This window comes from Trichoderma virens (genome assembly GCF_000170995.1).
Source record: "Trichoderma virens Gv29-8 chromosome Unknown TRIVIscaffold_4, whole genome shotgun sequence".
Classification (NCBI taxonomy): Eukaryota; Fungi; Ascomycota; class Sordariomycetes; order Hypocreales; family Hypocreaceae; genus Trichoderma; species Trichoderma virens.
In genome coordinates, this window is record NW_014013745.1 from 2037837 (window position 1) to 2060643 (window position 22807).

A 22807-nucleotide genomic window follows, 5' to 3' on the forward strand; every position below is an offset into this window, starting at 1 on the left:
ATCGTGGCAGGGCTGTGAATCTTGGAAAGTCGTCGGAAATGGTGCAGTTTTGGTTCCAGCCGATCAACGAGAATGTGCGAGATGAGCAAGGCGAATCAACAGCGAAAGGGCAATGTCTCGTTCCAGACGTGTCAACGGCGATGGCGGCAGAATCGGTAACAGAACGGTGTCGGTGGGCGGAAGAGAAGAAAAAGAGCTGCAGAAAGACTCGACTTTACAAACGCAAGCAAAGACGCAACAAGGGAGAAAGGCGCAGCCCAGCCAACAGCAAGGGAATCGACGGCCGGTTGAAGCTGCTGCTACGGCGTCTGCAAGGCAGGTGAAGGAGAAGGCGAAGGCAAACACGAAAAGAAGGAAAAAAGCCACCAAGCCACAGGTAGAGGGAAGACGGAGAGGCGAAAACGAGGAGGCGGAGGAGAAGGACTAGAAACGGGTGCAAAGATTCTCTGGGCTGCGACACACCAGCCCCTGGTCGCATGGAGAGGTACGAAGTACGAGTACTCCGTCCAGGAACATCGCATCGTGCATGTATCGGTACCTACACCTGGGGCCATGCTGGCGCAGAGCTGGAGGCACAGGTACCCGGCCGGCTCACTCGCATATTGCCAATGGCTGGACGAACGAGCCTCCCCCCTGCCGGGCCCTCAGCACCTTCCCTGCGTGCTACCTTGGCTACCCAGACGGAGCCCGCTTTGAGACACGAGGATGGGCAGGAGGCGCTGTGGACGGTGCGAACCGGGGGAGGCGCATCGCACCTGCGTGTGGTTGTGTTTTGGGGAGTCAGTGCTAGTTCTGGTGCAGGGATCATCCTCGCGTCGTCCAATCAGGGGCCGCGAGCGGCGTTCCATTTGAGCAGCGCCGGGTAGGCCCCAGGTTTCAGCGGACGTCATGGTACCTGGCCTTGCGAAGAGCGAGGCATTAACCAGAGGTACTTGGCGGCCCTGGGGTACCTGTGGGAGACCCGGACCCCGGCCTTGCGCCAAGACTCGTTCCTGAAGGTGACACCTTTTTTTAGTGGAAAAGGGGTAGCCGCCAATCAAGCCACTTGCTGGTGCTTGAAGCGCCTTGGCGCCTGCAGACCACTCCGTAATACAGGTCGTACATACGAATCCAGGTACAGTACCTATTACCTTGAGTGGTCTTTTTGGCATTGCAGGCATCCCATGGATTGATTATCTATACTGGAGGTGATTTTACTGGATTCGTGTTGTGCAGCCTCTCTGAGCTCTATTCGTACCGGTATAGCGCCCTGCGCCCCCCCAGGGCCAACGTTTTGGATCTGTCAAGCTGGTGTTTATTAATGTGACCGTTTCGTCCACTAGCACCTGTGTGGTAGCCCGTCCGAATCCCCATATCATGCGAAAGCCGGGGGTATTGGCTGAGCTCTCGGTGAAGGAGCTGTGCTAGTAAGCAGTCGAATTTCATCAATTGCATCCTCCACCAAGTACTGTACGAGTACATCTACGGAGTATGGAGCGCAGTACGAGTATTAGAAGAGATGGTGCCTCCGTCGTTCCCGGTCATATCAGCATCGCGATGGTACGACTCGGCCAACACGCGAAATGACATCAACAGAAGCCTCTTCCGCCTGTGGCTTTCGTCTGGTCTCGCTTGGGCCCGATAACCTGCATGCCAACGCTCGCTGTTTTAGGGCTTCGCTCCCTGTACTCCGTACTACCTAGTATTAATACGGTATACTAGCACTTGTGCCGCTTCTTGGACTACTTCGTACTTCGTGCTCCGTCTCGCCCAGGGTGCCAGAGAATTTCTTACCATTGGCGCATGTCGGCTCGCCCAGACCTCGCAACGGCCTATCCGCACTCTACCAGAGACGCAGATGCTAGCATGAACTCGTACGAGTGCATTGAGGCGGGTGAATTTCGATGCCTAATGCAATTACCAGCCCTTGCGCAGCGTCGCATTCACACTAATCCGTGGCTCGCAGCAGCAAAGGGTCCTCTCGGGGAAGTGGTAATAATACAATAGTGTCAATGCCAAACAACCGCCACCCGGATGAATCGCAAAGAAAAGCTTCCGAGACCGCACAGACCGCACCGGCCAGATTCGAGGCCAAAACAAAACATGCCCAAAACAAAAACTCCCCGCGCGCCGTGAAGCTCTACCTACTATACAGTGCCGTACTTGCACAGACTACTGTAAGATGAGCTTCGCCATCTCCTCTCCAGCGCCCTAGGCGCGCCGCAGAGATTGCAGTGTTGCCCTCTCGCGTCATCATTCTTGGTACGGGCCCATCTCTGTCGAAAGCGCCATGGGCATGGCATCGGTTCCTGGCCGGGGACTCTTTGGCCCATGGTGATCGCTTGCAGTCCCTTTAGTTGTGGTGCCTCGATCCCCACTGGCTCAACTCAACGTGAAACGCACTACCAGGGGGTCTCCCTGCATCTGCATTGTCCACAGCCCCTAACAGGACCCGGCCATCTACGGTCATCACTCCACCTGCATCGAACTCAGTCATGGGCTCGTCTCCGCGTCAATCACGTCTTTTTGAGGAACAACTGACAACCCCGGTGGAGATGTGTACATACGAGAATGGAGTCGTACTAATAATACCACCAGTGCTTACAAGTAGTGCATACGGTAAGTAAGGCGAGTTGATGGCCGATCTAGAAACAAGATAGTCAAGTATAGTGTCGGCCGAATCTAATGTAGCGATTTGAAGCTTCTACGATCGGTTGAGTATACTGCATGGAGAAATAGGGATGCATGTATGCTTATTGTGGCAATGAAGAGACTTGGTGCTAAGATGGCTATAGCTAAGATGCTTAGTACTGGGTAGGTATTAGGCAGGTAGGGGGTGTGCTGAATGAAATCTAAGACGATTGATACTTCCTTACATGGTATTACGGTATCGAGGCGAGGGCGAATTCGTGTTGTTGATTTAGCCGGCTCCCTTCAAGAGGCTGGTTGAGGCTGCGGTCAACTTACTGCCAGGAAATGAGTTGGTGCAATTCCCAGTCTGATAGAATGCCTGTCTTATTTTTTCTTTTTCTTTTTATTTTCCCGATATGGAATACATTTTGTTTGTATAACCCACAATCGCGCATGTTTTGTTGCTGAATATAGGGTAGGACACCTGTATCGTATCTTGCTCGTATGCCCACCAAATTATAGACCAATGTTATCCTGCCTCCAGGCGCCCTACCGTGGATCTTGCTCGTTAGCACCGTACTTCGTAGCGGAGCGTTGTTCTTGGCATATGGGCTATGCTGTGTAGCACAGGCACAGGCCTTGCGTGTAATATTTCGTATTGATTTGATATCCATATCCATTATAGCGTCCGATCCGCTAGGTACTATACCTATACGGAACCATCACACAACAGGCAATTCTCGGGCAGTCATATCCCAATCTCCCTTAGCCGGCATCCCGTCCGCCATCTACGTCTCTACGATGATCCGCTCGGAAATACATTCCGTTCATACACGCACGACCACACACTGAGGCGCCGCACAAGCAAAAAAGTATCAAAATCAGTAGCACCTGCGACAGCCCCTGTTGGTGATCTTGCACGTGGTCTTGGCATTCGGCCGCTGTATCCATCTGTCTTGCGTCACTCCGCCTCGGACTCATCTAACGCGCGGATAGGAGGTCTCGCGAGCATAATTATTTTTCTTCATTGGCCGATCTGCAGTGGGCGCACGATCTCTTGCATTCCGGCCATCACGAGAATCACATGGCTGTCTGTATTTTCTTGGGAGGGGGGGGATGAAGCACATCATATTACAAGCTGTGTACTATAGTAATCACTTGGCTATTCAGCATCAAAGAGTGGTGACACACGCACGCACATGTTCTATTGGTCCTTAAGATTCATATATTCTCTCAAACATCCATCGCAATGCAGCTCGCTTTTTTTTTTTTTTTGTCTGCAATTTCTCCGCCCTTGTTTCGTCATCTCTCCTCCCCCTTTGCCACGCATGTAATACACGAACACGGAACCCCTACGTCCCAGATACCGATCTCTATAAATAACCGACCATATATTATACCGACACAAAGCCCCATACAAGGATTGCCCCATCTCTCCTGTCAATCCATCCTATCTAATAGCCCAATGTGGGTGTTGCAATTGGAGCATTGCACGAAACAGCCCGTCTGCTAGGAGGCTGGTGCGAATGCTTCCGGTGGTAGTTGTGACTGTAATAACACGCATGAGCCTCTAATCTCGAAGAAAACATAATAAATGAATTGCAACATACCTTCTTCTCATTGAAGATGACCAAGGCTCTGCCAAAGTCCCATTCGACTTGTGACAGGCACATTTCCGAGTACTGGGGCACCATGCCCGTTTGTTTTGACAGCTCGGCAATCATTGCCTGATGCTGGTTTGCTGCATCCACGGGGGCTGATGAAGGTGCAACGAATACGTTCGGAAGGGGGCTGTACGCCCGCAGAGACAGCATGTCGCTGACGACTCTGATCGGCGCAGTTCCGGATAGGCCCGGTCCGAGCACAAAAGTGCGAGAGAAGCTTCGCTTGCCTGTGGTTCCCGACTTCTGGTCGTACTCTTCAAACTCGCCGTGAACAGCAAGGATTAAGCCATCAACACCCAACTGGCTTTGACCTGTGGGGTCGGCCAATCCTGGCAGTGGATGACAATCCATAATGTATTTGCTCAGCTCATCCTTCATGTTGGGATGCTTGGTCATAGGGAGTTCCTTCCACAACTCGTTGATAGCATTTCCTCCCTTGAATAACCGCTGTGATCTGGCATGGTGGCTGTTGATTTTCATCAAGTTGCGAGATGATTTGATGTAGGCAGCCCAAGGTAGTGGTGGTGGTGCATTTGGGTCTCTAACTGATACAGCGTCCACAGCCAGTGAAAATTGACTGCCAGCGTCGTATAGCCTGGATGTAAGTCCCTCGCGGTTGGTGTCGTAGGCCGTAAAAAAATCAAGCAGGAATTGCTCGCCAATGCCGTTGACATCACGGAAGTCAGGTCCACTCTGTGGAATTGGTTTTGGTTGACGGGCGGCCTCCTGCTCAGCAATTTGCTGCGCAGTGCGAAGCTCAACCCCGTTAATGTTCTGTAGTTTGGGGAACCACTCGAGAAGAGCAGCCTTGTAATTGGCGTCTGCCCCCTCGATTGGATTCCCAGCGAAGTAAATGGTCTCGAGCTCCTTGAACTTCCCTTTCCATCGTTGGAGTCCGTCCATGCTGCTGATTTGATTGCCGCTCATATCTAGGTTCTTCAGCTGTGGGAATGACGCTGCCACGGACTCCACCTGGATGACATTGTCAATGCTGTTATTGGCGAGGCTGATGCTGTGGATTGCATCCTTCTTTTCCTGAGCGGTTTTGAAAAGACCATCGCAGATTGCCATGAGCCCCTTGAAGGTCTTGAGTGCCCTTTCTCGGTTTTCAAACATGCCAAGAGTGACCAACTCGGGATCAGAAGCAAGGGCATCGAGCTTGAGTAGTTTGTTTTCACCAATATAGCGTTGACTAAGGATCGCCTGGAGTTTTGCGCGTAGCTCTGCCGTCTCTGGTGATTCTGTTGCCTTGCTTGGCGGCTCAAAGTCGGCGTTAGACTCTACTACCTCCAGCTGAACGCCAGCAAATGTAAACGTATTAAGTTTGACAAGTTCCTCCGCGTCCTCCTTGTTTGCCCCCACAAAAACGTATTCCCCAGCTCTGTGTGACTATGGCGGGTTAGCAACCAGGAAAAAGAAAAGAAGATTTAACCTCGAGCGCTGGGGCGAAATAAAATTCGACGTCAAGGATCTCCCCTGAGATGTGTGACTTCCAGTCGCCAAAGAAGCAGCTGAGACGTCGGTTCAAGTTGGCACCCCTGCTTTCTCGTCAATGATAGGCTTACCTTTCGAATCGTAATGTGTCGTTTGCGTCCAGTCCCAAGAGAAGATGCTTTCCTTTCCATGAAGCTCAACAGGTCAGAGAGGCCCCCATCTGAGTTGGATGCAGCCTTGCTTTGTTTGAGGCCACGGACCCTGAGCCAGGTAAGCCCTTCGGCTGGGCCACCTCGGGCTCTGGATGGCCTTGAAACTCGAGACGCCAAGTCGGATGAACTACCGCCACCCAGTTGCTTCATTACTATCTGAGCAACCTTGGCAGCCCCCCTAGATGGTTGTGGACCTCCTCTTCCCGATGGTCTGCCTCTGCCACCACTTGTTTCAGTCGTAGGACCTCTGTTTGGCCGCTTGGACGGACCATCCATGTCGAGATCTCCATCAGTGTCGACTCTGGTCGGACCTCTTCGCTTCTGAATGCCGCCCCTGGAGCTTGATTTTGCGCCCAGGGGATTGCGGGCTTCTCGATTCGGCTGAGCCTTCCCGCGAGGAGCCATAGTCGCAAATGGTCCAAGAAAACTTTTAATCTGGACGGTGTGGTGTGAGAGTAGGCTGCGAAAGAGGATGCTGAGCCCGCGCGGCGCCGCTGATGGTGCCTTTGTCGGGTCGAGCCTAGATGAGCAGGATTTGACCTTGCTTGGTTGAGGATGCGGCGCTGGTTTGGCTAGATGCGCTGAGTGTCGCGAGATGTTCCTTGCTGTTTTCGTTCAGCGAAAGAGCGCAGGAGGCTCGGGATGGTCAGGCGAAGCCGCAAAGGGCCTTGGAATCTCTGTCGCGACGGCTGATTCCTAGAAAGCGTGGGTTGTGTTGAAAGAAGGTGGAAATTCTGGTCGCGTAGAGAGGACCAGTGTGTTGTTTTGTAGGAAGCCGTACGAGAACACTCTGGAGATGCTCAGGAAGCGTTGTCGTACAGCCTCGCCTTGAAAAATGGTTGTAGAAAAGAAAACAAGGCTTGGACTGAGGTATCAAGAGGATTTGATGTTTGTTGCTGGACCCGCTGAGAAAGTCAGTTAAGCTGCTAAGCCTGCGAGGTACTAGGCAGGCAGCCGGCCGGATTTTCCCCCAGGCGTGCACTATTGCCTAATGTAGCCTAGTGGCTGCCTAGGTTTGTTCCGAATGCCTTGGATTTCACTGGAACGAACATGTAATACCTCTGTTTGCCTGGGAAAGTCAATGGTAAATCACGAAACCATAAATGGAGTATGGAATGGCTTTTGTTGGTCTTTGGAAAAATGTGGAACAGCTTTAAAAAGGCTCTTTGAGTGAGTGAACAATGCTCAAAGGAACTGCCCGGCCATTGAAGGTACAGAGGTACCTTGTGACCAACGCTGAAGATATTCCGGTCGCTGCACTGCCCAAATCACAGTCCATTTGAATCACGTGACATGGTACCGTTTTCGCGTCCCGATGTTCGTTTGGCGCGTCACATTGGCGGCATGCTGCCTGAATAGAGGACGAGCATTTTAGTATTTACAAGGTTCAGCATCGCAACTACAAGAAAACGACATCAAGTACCGAACACCCGCCAATGGCCTGAAGGGTACTTCAGAGGTATGAAGCTTTAGACTCTTTAACCTCTCGGAGACCATATTGCATGGCACTATATGGCATCTGGTCGCCATGGATTCCGACGAGTTTGATGACGATATCGCTGATGAGGACATTCTCGCTGCCTTTGATCAAGTATCTTCGTCTAATGGAGGGCAACTTGCGTCAACGTCTTCTTCGAATGGAGCTAAAAGCAATGTCCGCGACTTGAGTAATCAGCAGCGGGCAGCACAGGAGCTGAATGACTTACCCTCAGATGCCTTCTCTTCACCAGAGCCTGTGAGGGGGAATGTGCGGGCCCCGGCAAGGCCTTTGGTAACCGCTCGCACTGGTTTCAGCCGTACAAATTCTGGAACCTTGCGACAAACTACCTTGTGGGGTGGTCAAGCAGCGACGGAGGATGCTCCCCGTCCATCTCAGCCTACGACTACCAGGGTCTATCGCGCTGATCTTCCCCCTGAACCACCAAGCCCTCATGAACTTGATAGAGAGGCGATGAAGACTTGGGTGTATCCAACAAATCTGGGGCCAACTCGAGACTATCAGTACAGTATTGTCAGAAACAGTCTATTCAACAACACGCTGGTAGCGCTGCCGACAGGTCTGGGAAAGACGTTTATTGCTGCTACAGTGATGCTCAACTTTTACCGATGGACAAAGACGGCAAAAATAGTCTTTGTAGCCCCAACAAAGCCGCTTGTAACGCAGCAGATTGATGCTTGTTACAACATTGCGGGAATACCTCGATCGGAGACCACACTCCTTACCGGTGACATCGCTCCCGCCCTGCGGAGTGACGAGTGGGAGAAGAGACGAGTTTTTTTCATGACACCACAAACGCTCCTCAACGATCTCTCACATGGATATGCGGATCCAAAGAGCATTGGTCTTATGGTCATCGACGAAGCGCATCGCGCTGTGGGTGAATATGCATATGCCAAAGCTACCAAACTCATTCGTCGATTCTCCAACAGTTTCCGGGTTTTGGCTTTGACGGCCACACCGGGCTCGAAAGTTGAAACAGTTCAAGAAGTCATCGACAACCTGGGGATTTCACACTGCGAAATCCGAACCGAGGAATCCCTTGACATTCGACAGTATGTGCATCAGCGGAATATAGATCAGATAGTCCTCGACCCTTCGGATGAGATGAACCTCATTGGTGAGCTCTTTACTGAAGCTCTCAAACCGTTGACCGAGAAGCTTAGCTCCCAAAATATATGGTATGGGCGGAACCCGATGGCTCTTACAACATACGGCTTGATACAGGCTCAGAAGGAGTGGTTTGCCACGCGTGGGAATCGCGCAAACCAGGGCGTCCAGTTTATGATGCGGGCAATATTTAGCGTGTTGACGAGTCTTGCACACTCGATTAAACTATTGCAGTTTCATGGCATCAAACCTTTCTACGACAACATGGTCGACTTCCGCAGTGAACAAGAGGGAAAAGGCGAGAAAGGATCCAAGTACAGACGCCAAATCATCGACAGCACCAGTTTCCAAGAAATGATGGATAAAATAGCCGGGTGGCTCAAACTGGATGGCTTTGTGGGACACCCAAAGCTCACAGCCTTGGCTGACTGTGTCTTGAATCATTTCATGGACAACGGGGAGGGAACTCGAGTCATAGTGTTCAGCGAGTATCGTGATTCCGCCGAAGAAATCGTGCGCATGTTCAATACCCATCGGCCACTCATCAAAGCTACCGTCTTTGTTGGGCAGGCGGATGGCAAGCGCGGCGAGGGCATGAAGCAGAAGCAGCAAATAGATACCATTGAGAGATTCAAGACTGGTGCCTACAACGTTCTCGTTGCCACGTCCATTGGAGAAGAAGGGTTGGACATTGGCCAGGTTGATCTTATTGTCTGCTATGACTCTTCGGCATCTCCAATTCGAATGCTGCAACGCATGGGCAGAACGGGGCGAAAGCGAGCAGGCAACATTGCGCTGCTCCTGATGAGGGGAAAAGAGGAGGAACAGTTTGCCAAGTCCAAAGATAATTACGAAAAGATGCAACAGCTCATTTGCGAAGGGAGCCGGTTCAACTTTCGGTTTGATCTCTCTACGAGGATCGTGCCCCGAGATATACGGCCTGAAGTGGACATGCGGCATGTTGAGATTCCAGTTGAGAATACTCAAGACACATCATTGCCGGAGCCCAAGAAACGACAAGTTCCTCGAGGGAAAAAGAAGCCGCCCAAGAAGTTCCATATGCCAGATGGAGTCCAGACTGGGTTTCAGAAAGTCAGTGATTTTATGAAGCTCACGACAAATCCGGGACAGCCTGGGTCAAAACCAAGTTCAAAGCCAAAGAGAAACTCCGAGCTGGATGATGTGACAGCAATTCCTGAACTGGAACGGGTTGTTCTTGGCCCAGATGAACTTTATGAGCTCGATCGAACATACCGGAATCTACCATTCAACTGTAGCGTGGTTGAAGAAACTGATATGCCGAACATGACAGCCCATCCAGCACTGCAACGACAACTACGCCCGACTGCCCAAGTTGCGCATGGGACTCAAACAAAACGCTTAGTCAAGCTGTTACAAAAGCTGGAGGACGATTCGGATAGCCTCGTAAGGCCCTGCCGAGACGTGGACGCGAGCGATTATCTCGAAATCCCAGTAAAACCCTTCGTGTATTCCGATAATGGTGAGACAGATGCCAGCGATGATCAGGCTGCAGCGGATGGGAACAAGAGACAAGCCATCGAAGTCGAATCAGATGACGACTCTTTGGTATTCGAGGTCCCACAACAAAAGAGGAGAAAGGTTTCGACCAAAAAGACTCAACCCAAAAGGACCCCTCAGCCAGCTGCTCGGCGTGTCTTGGAGCCGGAAGACGAAGATTTGCTTGGCTCCGATCTTGATATAGACATTGAAGAGGAAGAGCCTGGGCTGCCGCCCCGACTCAGCGAGGCAAAAAGACAGAAGAGGTTGAATGCCAAGTCAAAAGGGAAATATTCACGGAAAGCTGCCATCGGAAGTGATGAGATTGGAGACGACTGTGAAAGAGATAGTGATCTGCTTGATGAGAGCGACTCGGATGACGGAGCCGACTTGGTGGATTTTGTCGTGGGGGACGACCAAGCAACATCCAGCATGCTTGATTCCGAAGCGACGTCTCCTATAAGGCTGAATGAATGGACACCGCAAGCAGGGGTAAGCAAACCCTATTTTGTGCCAACTCAATTTACAGCAACCCAAGAAAGCGAAGGTATTCCTGAACTTGATACGCTTGCCGGCTCATCCAAGATAGAAAGACGAGTGAACGAAGCGTCTGAAGAGGCGGCGCCAGCTAAGAGGAAGCGACGCACAAGACCTGCGTTCCTGGACAGTGACGATAGTGATGTTTAATGTTAGTTACAAAAGGGTCACAGGAGTTGAGGAACGGCGAGCAGTAAACGGGAGATGAAAGTATGCTATTGTATTGTATCATATGGGTTTACGGAGCTATTTGTGTGGAGGAAACTACAGAAGATAACGAATTGATGACCAAATAAGAATATCGGACAGCGAATGTTGTCTCGAATGCCGTCTTTCCGTTGTCAACCCTGTTTAATTCAACTATTGCGAGCGAGTTAGCACTCATTCGAGGAATGCAGTGGTGCAAAATGTGCGCAAAAAAATCACAACAAGTCTTCAACTCTTTTTTTCAGAAACCCAGTTATAAGCACTACGACCCCCACCGCCGCCAGCACGACCGCCGCAGAACGCCCAGTTGCGCATATGACGATGCAAACTGGACGCGGAATTCCACGACGGCCCTGCTGGAAGCGACCAAGGACCGACAGACACAAGCCTCCCAGGGGGGAAGCTCGCACCCGCCAATCGGAGGCAGTCTCAGACGGCTCTTCCTAAAAGTGAATTGGGTGCAAGGTTGTTCATCATATAAGTGAAGAGAAGGAAATGGTGTTTGTTGTGTGATGTCGGCGCGTGAATGGCTGCGAAACGGGGATAGTAGAACAAACATACATTTTACAGCTGTGAGATTGGCTGTCGGTTATATTGAATGAAAGAAAAAGAGGATAAAAGAAAGAAAGAAAAGAGGCAATCAGGTGCTCGGAACAGCATCCATAGACAAACGCTGGTGCAAATTTGACCTTGATATATATGCAAGAGAGAGTTTTCAAGGAGGAGGAAGAAAAATTGCAGCTGTGGCACCCAAAGCTGTTTGCCCAGGCACGTGAATCACCCGCATTTAGTGGAGACCTCCGAAGCTGTTGAACCCCCACTTAAGTGACTTTCAACTTGTTCCCATTCACTGCCGGAAAAACGGGCTCCATATTTCTTACCCAGTACTGGCACTACTTGTAGCAAAAGAGGCAAAGACGGGAAGCAATGAGTCGCAGCAGCTACTGCCTAACGTCAATGCTAAGGCAAGGTTAGGTACTCCGTAGTCTATTTGCTAATACCTCGTAGCTGCTTTGTTTCCCCCGTCGTTGCTTCCCAAAGAGCATGACGTGACGTTCAACCAGTGTCATTGCCTTATCTGCACAGGTGTTCAATAGGGCAGGCACGGCGTTATCTTTTTGCGACCACCCGATTTTCTTTGTCTGCCGCCTCTTAACTCAATTCTCTTTCTAGTGCTCCGAACGTGATAGCTCCCACTTTACTTCTGCTCCTACAAGTCCTCCATCTTCCTCTCTTCCTCTCACTATAACAGCACGCAACACACACATTCAAATCACCATGGCAAAGGGGATCTCGGTCCTCAAATTCGTGGGCACCGTGTCCCTCGGCCTGTTGACGGCAAGTTCTCCATGTCCTAGGTTTTTCATATTGTCTGTAGCAAAAGACGACGAAAAAAGTCCGGCTGCCCCTCCCCCTCTCCGAGTCGCATGTTCAGCTGCATCACCGCATCACATTCGGCCCCGCCAGCTCAAGCGACAGCTTCGACTCTGCGGAATTGGAGGATGGGGGCAGCAGCCGGGGAGAGACAATCGCATTGCTATGGACGACCTTAAGCATCACTGTAATTTTATCGAGAAAATGAATTCGTGGCTGACTCTCCGGCTTCGCAGGGCGTCTCATATACCGTCTCCGCCGTCACTCTCCCAACTCTCCTCCAGCTCCCCTCGTCGTCTTCCGCCGCACACGCCTTGGCCTCGCTGCAATCTTCGCTGCGTACCCCGGTCCTCGCTCTTTCGTCCCTGGCCGCTGCTCCGCTCTTCCTGTCGTTCGCTTGCTCTCCGCGCTATGCTCGCCACCCGTATCTCTTCTATACGTCCATTCTGGCCGTGCTGTCCGTTGTAGTGCCCGGATACCTTCCCCAGCCGGCCGCTGCAGCTTCAAAGTCTACTGGCGCACGCAAGACCACCTCGTCTAGAGCCCGGATGGAAGCGAGCTACGAGGTCGTGGGCGATTCTCACAGCGATGGAGACTTGCCTAGCGAGTCGGAGCTAGAGGATGTCAATGGCGAGGAGGTCAGAGCCAATGTTGAGGGTGTTGCAAGAGCATATCTCGTCAAGACCGGCTTTGCCGCCGCCGCCTTTGTGCTGTCTGTGGTTGGACTCTGGGGCGATGGTGCTCCCCGAACTGTTCGTTATTATTAGGCCATGAGCTGGCTCGTGTAACCTTGTAAGATGATGATGGCTGCGGATCCGATTGGCCGGCTTTGCCAGTGGGCTGGGTTGGAAATATGTAACATGTTGGAAAGTATTGTCCTTGCCATGGAGAGCAAAGGTTGTTTCACCACTCTCTCACCAAGTTTTGTTATGCGGAAACGAAAACAAATCACCTTGTTCAAATATCGCGATATCGAATATATATTAGTTGATGCTTTTGCAATTTGATTGTATATTTGTGACTACCTAGTATTCATGATAGTAATTTAATTCTACTCATATCATTTCATCTGTGTTTTAATGAGCAGTCTTCTAATCATTTACACACTCAATCGTGATAAGAACCGCAGCCATCACACTTCTCAAGACCAAAATCCTTGGCTACAAACTTGTTGATCTTCCAAGCCTTGGACAGGTTCGAGGACAGCTGCTGGGCAGCAAAATCTCTCGTATCCTTCTCTTCCTTATCATCCTCGGCTTCATCATCATCGTCTTCTGCACGGCCCTGAATAGAAAAGTATCGCGAGGCGGTGTGCTTCTCCCCGAGCCTCTTGGCAACATCATTGGCCTCGTTGAGGCTGACGAGGCGGCGTTTGCCGGGGTTCTTGTCCATGCAGGTCTTGCAGAGATCCCAGATGACGGTGTTGCGTGTATTATCGGAGAGAGTCTCCTTGCTCTGCTCGAGCCCGACTAAGCCGATGATGGCGGCCACTTGAGCGGGTTGGTACTGGCCGCTGAGACCAAGCTCGACGACCTTCTCGCGAAGCTGGTCATCGCTCAGGCCCTCAATGGTCTCGCACGTAATAAATTCACTGACAGCCTTGGTGGGCCAGGCGTCCAGCTTGTCGCCTCGCTTGCTTTGGAGTTTGATCTGTCGGGCGAATTGGTCGGCTGTGACCTTGTCTTGTGCCACCTCAGCAGGCGTGCGGCCAACTGCATTCTCCCTGTAGAGGAGCTGCGGCTTGAAGTCGATAAGGACTTTGACGATGGAGACCATCCTTTGCATGATGGCGGTGTGGAGGCAAGTATCACCGGCGCCGTTGAGCATGTCTAGTTCCTCGCCCTTGGAATACTCTAGCATGAGCTGCAGCATGTCCACAATGTCCTCCGTTTTACTGTAAGGCGACGACGGTTGGTAGTGGTAGTATCTTCTGCGCCTTGAGTACCTACCAGAGTGATCCTCCTCAGTCACCCCGGAAGTTTTGGAGATCCAAGCGTGCAGAGGTGTCAGCCCATTTGCCTGCAGACTTTTGCGCTCCGTAAACAGATGGCTTCGAAGGCTAGGGTCAAGGATGTCGAGGAGGCGGCGGAGGCTACCAGCCTTCGGGTTTTGGGACACGGCCGCATGCAGAATGTTTTCTCCCATATGGTTGCGAGTAGCTTGGTCGGCATTTGCTCCTATTAGGAGCTTGGCACACTGGACATAGCCGAGACGGCAGGCAATCATCAGAGGCGTATCGCCATTAGATGTCTTCTTCTCGAGCGAATCTGGATAGGACTCGATTAAGTACTTGATCAGCTCAATGGACCGCTTGGATGGTGTTGCCAAAATTGCCGTGTGCAGCACAAAATCATCTAGTGAGCCTTTCTGTTAGCATGTATCCAGTCTTCTGTATGAAGAACGAAGCTTACTGTCTGCACCAAGCCACTTGGATATGGCTCGGTCAAATCCCACTGGGCTCGAGGTGAGATGTTTAAGCCTAGGATCTTCAGCGGCGGCCTTGGACTTGGCAAATTCGCTGTACAGGCGATGGGGCTTATCGCTCAAGAAGAACTCGACTGCTTCAATGCGACCACTCAATGCCGCATGCAGAAGAGGAGGGGTTTGAAGCCCAGTGGTCCTAACGACCATGTTTCGGCCGGCCTGTGCCCAATCCTTTCTATGGCAATGTCAGTTACGAGATTTTCGTCATATCTTATCCGGGGTCTTCATACCTCTTCTTTCCATAGACCGTCAATCCTTGGTAGAAACGGGGCTTTTGCTTCAGCTCAGCGCCACTCTTCTTGACGAGATGGTCCAGGGGAATTCCTGCGCCGGTTCGCTTGATCAGAAGACTGAGCGCTTCCGTGTTTCCGCTTTGCACCGCCCAGAGGAAGTCACCGGAATCCAGACTAAACCTCTTGTTAGATTCGTCATCTTCACCAGTCGTCTCCGTCTGTTCGTATTCAGTCACCAGTCCCAGGAGGACTTTCAGGCCAGCCATGTCCTCGTCGTCAATGGCTTGTACGAAGAGACTTGTGATAGCACCAAGTTCAGACGATCCATCCTCCTTCTTGACGATACGTGGAGCATGGGCTCGGATCACATCGATAGGCCTGGCGTGAGACTTGACTTGCATAGAAACTTTACCAATATCATCAATGGTAAAAGCCTTGTCAATCGTCTCTGAGACAATTCGAAGTTCATCGTCCGACTGTCCCTCGTCGTTTTCCTCGTCTGAGCCTTCATCCGCTTCATCTTCATCCCGAGAAATCATCTTGTATCGCACTTTTTCCTTTTCAGGCGCGGTCCACTGAGCCCTTATAATCTCCAAGATGGCCTTAGCAGCTTGATAGTGGCCACGAAGGAAGGCAATCGAGAATGGGGAGTTGCGGCTATCATCAGTAATAGCCATCATAAGCGGTGCTTGCTCATCGTTAGAGCCCCAAGCTCGAAGCGTGAGGGACTTGATCGTCTCGATATCCCCGGTCCAGGCTGCTTGCATCCTAAACCAAAGTGTTAGTTTTGCAACTAGATGTCACCGAAATAGATAGATTTTGGGCTTACAATTGAAGATAACCGTCTTTTTTGCCTTCAGTCATGTCGTTGTCCCCGTTGAACAGGAATTTACACTCAAACGCTGTAACCTTGGGGGGTTCCGGAGGGTTGTAGCTGTAGTTGTGGCGGTTCTCCATTTTGACGTCTGGATGAAGCTCTTTGAATACAAGGCCACCTTTGGCAATAAGAATGCTCTCAACCTCGGTAAGGTCTGAAATAGCATCCTTGATGGCCTTTTCCTTTTCAGCATTTCCTCTGCGTTCATTGGTACTCCGCACCCCTTTCTCATAATTGTCCTTTTGGGTTTGGTATGTTGCTTGAGCTGCTCTGACCTTGTTGGAGACTATCCAGTGTTGATAGGTGCCAGGCTCAAATTTTTCCAAGTAGGTGTCGATACCTGGCTGTTTCTCGGGCTCTTTAACCGTCGATTTTTCGCCACTATATTCACGCAGTTTCTTGATAAGACGTTGAACCATGTCTAATGCGGTGGCTGCATTAGTCCAGTTGCGCTGAGACTCATTCACCAACGCGTACTGGGTCTCAAGGGTGAGCGCATTGGGGTTTGCCCCATTTTCCAAAAGATGTATCACTGACTTGGTGTCGCCTGACCGAATTGCCGCAATCAAAGGCGACTCCACTGATTCCTCATATCTCTTCTTTGTCTGTTCTAGGTTTTCGAATTGGTTTCGGGTTCCGAATTGATTGTTCTGCGAGGGGGCCACTTTGGCTGACTTTAGCCAGGTATCAAAGTCGACCTCGATCGAGGCTCCTGCATCCAGAACCTTGAGGACGAGAATAGGATCGCCTTTCTCGAGAGCAGATTGAAGTGGTGAGATAACATCGGGTCTCCACTGGTAGCCTGAAAAGAATAAATGGTTGATGGCCGCCTGAACACCCCTAGCGTCGTTGTCGATGAGTGTTTCAACCATTTCTACATTGCCGCTCTCGACATAACGATGAAAGACGGTGCATCCATCGGCGTCAGCCTGGGAACATGTTGCACCTAGTTTGAGAAGCAACTGAGCCATAGACTTGGCCTTTTCTGTTGGCAGCGATAGTGCAAGCGTCAAGGTAAGAATAGCGGCAGCTTCATTCGAGTAATGGTGGGTAGACATGAATTTGACTGGAAGAATAGAGTCGGCGCCGTACTGCTCTATATTAGAAACCAGAACAAAGAAAAGAAAAAAAATCAAGAATAAGGGAGGTTATGAAAGTTGTTATGATACTCACATCGCAAAGAGCCTTTACGGCATCCTCATGTCCTCCAGCAATAGCAAGATGGAGCGGAGAACATGGAATATCCCATGCAAGAACGTTTATCTGGTAGAAGTCTGGTCCGTCCTCAGGTTCGTCGAGCGCGAGCTCCTCCTTGTTCTCCTTGTCATTTTCCACCTTGACAAAGGATCCAGTAACGATGGAGTGCACTTCTGTCTCTGTTTCGGCGTTATCCACAAGTTCAACATCTGAGTCTTCCTCTACTTCCTCGGAAGGCTTTTGAGAGTCATCTTTGTTGTCAGAGTCTTGGGCTTTGGCGGCCTTGCGTTTTCTGTCTTTCCTGTCTTCTTCAGCTTCCTCGTTCTCGTCACTCTTGTCCATCAGAATTTTGATGATCTCGGCATGACCTCTGGCGGCGGCGAGATGGAGAGCTGTTTTACCGTCCGCTAGGCGAGCGGTTAGGCGAGCGCCGCGATCAACTAGATGACGAACAATTTCTGGAGAAGAAACCATGGCAGCGAGGTGAAGCGGTGCCCGTCCTGTATAATCCCTCTGGTTCGGATCCGCGCCTTCTTGAGAGAGCCAATTCAAGACGTCGTCGGCATCGTTTTCAGCAATTGATTGGAATAGTCTAGCAGTGTTGCCGACATAAGCCATGTCGGTCCAGTCTTGCTCCGTCAATGGATTAAATGATCCGATCTGCTGCCTGCCGGGGTCGTCAATGAGGAATGTGACCTTGCCAGAGATGTAAATCTCCGCCTCTTTCTCGGCAGCTTCAATTTCTTCTGGGGTTACCGGCTTAGGGCAGGTACCACAACAATCTTCGATGACATCCTCCACCCTTCCGAAGAATGCAGGGTGGCGATGCAAATACACCTCACGTTCCTTTGGCTGATTCCATTCGGCGTTGAGAAGTAAATCTCTGGTGTAGCATAGCTTCTCAATTCGCTTGGCGTTGAACTTCTCGCCATAGGGAACAGTAAAGGTATGGTAGTTGCTGATGTCTTCCTCTGAGAGCCAATCGGCTACTTCGTCTTCGTGGTAAGACTTGAGGTTTCCTTTGAGGCTGAAGTGGTTGCGCTGTAACGCGGGCCTACCGCGCTCTTGACGTCTCTTATTGAGATATGCATCGCGGGCATGAGTCGTTGGAAGGCGTTCTAAAACGAGCAGACGGGCAAGTCCCAATGTTCGTTGGAAGCTTCTCTCAAAGATTGTTGGGTCCACGCGTGATCTGTCAAGCTCAGGCCAGTAGACTTCGAAATTCCGGTGAGAATACTTGGACAACCGGTTCTCATAAGAGGGACTGCGTCTGGTAAGATCTACGTGGTTGATCTGAGTAATAATGCTGCCGAGAGTTCTGGGAGCCACGTAAACTTGCTTGCCGTTGTAGGCAGCTCCAGCGGCATCAATGTCAAAACCAGTCAAGATTTCGCTGATTGACTTGTAGACACGAAGAACAACCTGTGAGAAGTCAATTGAATGAGAATGCTGACCCAACCTATATGTGGACGGGGCTTGCCCTTACCTGCACATGCCGAACAGGATATTGACTGGCAATGGTGATGGCGTATTTTGTGCGAACAACGGTGACTTCGCTCAAAATGGAATCGCGAATTGACTGCTCGATCTGCTTAATCTTTTCGATGGCCTCTTCATGAGTGAGGCCATATAAGAAGAGGTCGACGTCAGAAGCAGGGCAAAACTTCTCGTGATAATATTCACGGAGCTTCCTCTTATTCGTATTGAACTCTTTGGGAACGGGCAGCAGCGTATTGACAACGGAGGAGCCAGCTGCCACAACGTTGTTCCAGTCGAGTTCAGCGAGAGAAGACTCTGAGAAAATGTTAAAGTTCTTTTGAAACTCGGCCAAATCGGCAACAGTTGCTGGGGATCCGTGTGGGCGACGCTTGTCGTCCGGCAAAGTCATGATGTACTTTGACTTTTCCTCTTCCGACTCAGACGCCAGGTCACGGGCACGGACGGTGATATCTTTGGTATCCTCAGTAAAAAGAGGCACAACATTGAGGTAAGGATCATTGAGGATGGGGTTTTGTCGGTCTTGTGCGAAAACAGAGCGCAAGTGAGCCTCAAACTTGCGGTATGGCTCCATGATTTCAACCATTGGCTTAGATGGGTTCTGAGCAATGTACTTTACCAGGTCCGCCTGGGACGCAGGTAGCTTGGGGAAGTCTCCGAGAGCCATTCTTGCTTGCGAGTCTGGATCAAGTGAAGGCTGGGTAGGGTAAGACGAAGAAAGAAATCTCGCACGGTGAGGCAATTGAATGTTTTGAAGATGGAGAGCAGATGATGGAAGAAAATGAGAACAGCGAGGCACAGCACGACGAATTGGTTTCAATTGGGAAAAGAAGAAAAGATTCGTGATGCTGTGAACTGCCTTGGAATTAAGCCTAGAAAACGAACGGGAGCAGCTGCATGCTTTATACATCTTCAATCGCCGGGAGCTAAAGCAAGCACTGGAGCTATTTCCATGTCATCACGAAGACGGGCTCGAAGCTTCGTAGCACTAATGTCGTGGAACTGCCGCTAACGCTCCCCCAACGACCGTAGCATCTTGGCGGTCAAATGTGGCGTTGGAGCTGAAAAGGGACGGATCCGACGCGAAACGCGTTTATCCTGGTGTGCTGCCTAAAGGAGCCGGGATGATGCATCGCGAAAACTCGTGACCGGCGCCTGGATCAAGAGACAAACGAAGCCATCACCAAACAAGGCCCGCTGATGCCTGGTTGAAGCTTCGCTTGAATCTCGATTAAGCAGCGAGTCCCACTATGGCAGCCTGATCGGAGCGGAGAATTATTAGTTCCGGCCACCATGAATTGCTAGAATAGGCAGAAAGCGGTGGAGACTGTGGACTGGGATTGACTTACAGCGCATCTCCTCTAAGGGGCAATACAATCACGAAGCAGTACATCTTAAACGCTCGTTAGAGTGAGAATAAAGTGTGGGAAATGGTGAATATGCATGTACATGAGCACATATTTGGCATTGGCCGCAGGATTCTTGCAATTGATCACAGGGGCTGGCTCTGACCGCTTCAAGTTGGTTAAATGGGGCGTTGCAATTGCTATTCTCAGCTCACTCAGACGTGGCATCATTGATCGGCCTGTTCTCTTTTGAGCATCTGCAATGGACAAGCTCCCTCTCCTTACTTTTGTCAAATGATTTTTATCTCTCTTGAGATTGAAGTTCCACAAACTACCATTTGCATAATATTGAATACAATCTCGAACAATTGTATTCAATGAGGGGCTCATCAGGTGCATGTGGCTTCTTGTAACCAATAGCAAAGCCATATACATGCAAGTGATTTTGAAGCTGAGTACCAGCTAAATTTAGCAGGTTTCATTGGAGATTCTTGGAAACAAACGAAAATAAATAAAAATTACTCTAACCAACTATGTGCATCTGCGTCGCTTTTTATCTAATGCCATCAAAAATATGCCTGCTGTCTAAAACCTGTATGTTCGCTGTGAATGCAACACCGCTCGCTTTTTCATAACCCAATCATATACCCTCAAACCAAAAACGCCAGGAAAACAAAACTCCATGTCTATTCCCCCCTCAAACTTCTGATGTGTTGACCTTCTTCTTCTCAGCCCCTGAGAAAACGTATAGCAGACTTGCGAGTGCTTTGCCAGCTCCAGAGACAGCCAGGGCGGCTGCTGACCCTGCAGTTCGATAAAGCAAGGCACCGATGAAACCTCCTACGACAAGTGAAATAAGGAAAGCAACTCGTCTCGTTCGGGGTCGGTTGTCCAAGGCAAAGAGTTTTCGGTCAATCATCAAGTCTACCCATGCTGCGGTTGCCATTGCGGTGCTGATTTCAGTTGCGGCCAGGCTTCGAGATTGGACTACCTGACTGCCGGCAGCAAATGCCAGCAGCGCTATAACAGCAAGTGCTTTCGGACCGTGGTCTTCAACCCCGTACCGATATTGAATCGCGGTGGCAGCGAAGACGAGACAAGTTTGAATCAGGTTACACAGAATAAGCCACCAGCGCTTTCGAGGTCCAACGATGTGGCCTAATTGGCCAGTCAACCATCCTGCGCCTAGGAAGACGCCCAATCCCGTGCCAATACTTGAAGTGTAGAACATATCGCCGTTCAGTTTTGGTATTACCAAGGCCAGGCAAAGAAAGATTGTATTGCCAGTTTGGTTCGAGGCAAAACAATGATAGTCCGGAAACGTCGTTGCATCTGCAATAAAGTTTGTTTTAGCCTCTTTCTATAGAAATTCGATGTCCAAATAGGGTGTGTATCTACCTTGGATGCCTGTACAAAATGTTATGAGCAGGAGTTGGAGCTCAACGAACAGTGACGTGCGAACATCTTGGGTGAAGTAGTCGACGATTTCATTCTTTGTGTGAGATTTCTCGACTGCTTGTGGAGTTTGTTGTTCGGTAGAGATAGACCCCTCTCGACTAGTGTCTTGAGGGGTTGTGTCGACCTTTTCTTGAGTATCGGCCATCGGATCTGTGGTGGTGGTTGACATTCTCTTCAGAAAGCTAGGAGAAGCATTAATTTTAGATCACAGCCAATTTCGACAAGGCGTCTGTGTTTGGAGGCAAAGAAGCACTAAAAAAAATAAAAGTTTGACAGATTGGAGCGAAGGAATTCGTCTTGTTTTAATACAAACGTCAGAACCGACATCCGTCTGAGGCACGGTTGGAAAAAATGGATAACCGCCGGCCCCACGCCGAAGCCAAGATTCATGGCCACTGCTTTCAGGGAAAGCTGATAACGGACTCTTCCGGTCAAACATCATGCGAGAAGCGCATATAGGATTGCCATCGCTGCTTTTAAGGAGTAAACTACCAATCAGATCAAGCGGCGTATCAATTGTATCTCCACAATGCGAAAAGGATTGTCTTGGCGCACCCTGGAACCGCTGGCTAAGAATCGAGATGTAACATGGCCTAACCCACGCTTCACACCAATTGTACACGTCATGATTTATCGGAGACTGTACTCCGTAACTTCGTGACATATCGGTGCAGAAGGAGGAGAAATGGCGATTGATCCAAATGCTCCTTAAGAGTAAGGCGATTCAATTGAATCTCTTTTTATCACGGTGAGCCATTCTTGCGCCGTTCTTTTCTTATGCCCATCTCCTGTATTCCAGGAGCCGAGTTCCGAACTAAAAATCTACGAGTTGGTAACCATCTCATCTCACCGACTATAGACGATTATTCTTGGATAATATTTACGTACTCGCCCTTCTGCGACTGCTACAAAAATTTGCGAAAAAGCAAACACTCGGCTTAAAGCGGCGTGGCGGCGAAAGCCGTTTTCTTGCAACCAATAGCCAAATCCTGATGCTCCTCATCCGGAGTGGGCCCCGGCCGGCTGCCGGCCAGCCAGCCGTGCGGGCCGGAAGAAGATCTGATCGCAACTCCACCGATGCCGCCGACAGCCGTCCGTGCAATGCTGCAATTTTGAAGAGAGATCTGCTTCAATCAGAAGTTACAATATGGTAAAAAATAGAGTTATAATAGACATATGTCACAATCCATGCAGAAACCTGGAGTTGGATGACTCGGGAAATATAGATCTTGATCGGTTAGCCGTGGATGTGACTCTGCCACATGTGCTTACTTCGTAGCTCAGGGGTACGGGCCATGGGTAAGGCTCAAGTGGCCTAGAGGTACTTTCGAGGTGCCATAATACCCTGCTTACACCTGTAATGTTAGAATCAAGAGCTTTTGTATTTCAATGCTCCAACAACGACGCACAACTGAATCTGGCAGGATAGATGCAAGCCTGCACTTCTCGTATTTCGCAAACAAAATGTGTACGGAGCAGCTTTCGAAAGGCTGTTGACGCATTGTATATGCATGCCGTCTGTTTGTATGTACTCGTATGCGGATGCGAGCC

The 22807-nt window shown here is 50.3% G+C and overlaps 5 protein-coding genes across 5 annotated transcripts; 2 read left to right on the forward strand and 3 right to left on the reverse strand.

Moving 5' to 3' along the window:
* Positions 1-3885: 3885 nt before the first annotated feature.
* On the reverse strand, positions 3886-6325 carry TRIVIDRAFT_79134 (uncharacterized protein; the record flags this gene model as incomplete). Its single annotated transcript, XM_014103567.1, has 3 exons — positions 3886-4158; positions 4221-5663; positions 5840-6325. The coding sequence occupies 3 exons, from the start codon at positions 6323-6325 to the stop codon at positions 4120-4122; spliced, it is 1968 nt and encodes a 655-aa protein (XP_013959042.1).
* Positions 6326-7448: 1123 nt separating this feature from the next.
* Positions 7449-10733, forward strand: TRIVIDRAFT_30360 (uncharacterized protein; the record flags this gene model as incomplete). The annotated part of the gene is made up of 1 exon (XM_014103568.1): positions 7449-10733. One exon carries the CDS (start codon positions 7449-7451, stop codon positions 10731-10733), a length of 3285 nt encoding a protein of 1094 aa, XP_013959043.1.
* A 1282-nt stretch (positions 10734-12015) lies between these two features.
* On the forward strand, positions 12016-13163 carry TRIVIDRAFT_215689 (uncharacterized protein; the record flags this gene model as incomplete). Its single annotated transcript, XM_014103569.1, has 2 exons — positions 12016-12128; positions 12401-13163. 2 exons carry the CDS (start codon positions 12069-12071, stop codon positions 12929-12931), a joined length of 591 nt encoding a protein of 196 aa, XP_013959044.1.
* A 108-nt stretch (positions 13164-13271) lies between these two features.
* On the reverse strand, positions 13272-19119 carry TRIVIDRAFT_230012 (uncharacterized protein; the record flags this gene model as incomplete). The annotated part of the gene is made up of 6 exons (XM_014103570.1): positions 13272-14518; positions 14576-14823; positions 14879-15649; positions 15711-16849; positions 16932-18377; positions 18442-19119. The coding sequence occupies 6 exons, from the start codon at positions 19117-19119 to the stop codon at positions 13272-13274; spliced, it is 5529 nt and encodes a 1842-aa protein (XP_013959045.1).
* A 1376-nt stretch (positions 19120-20495) lies between these two features.
* On the reverse strand, positions 20496-21401 carry TRIVIDRAFT_146806 (uncharacterized protein; the record flags this gene model as incomplete). The annotated part of the gene is made up of 2 exons (XM_014103571.1): positions 20496-21130; positions 21197-21401. 2 exons carry the CDS (start codon positions 21399-21401, stop codon positions 20496-20498), a joined length of 840 nt encoding a protein of 279 aa, XP_013959046.1.
* Positions 21402-22807: the final 1406 nt, after the last annotated feature.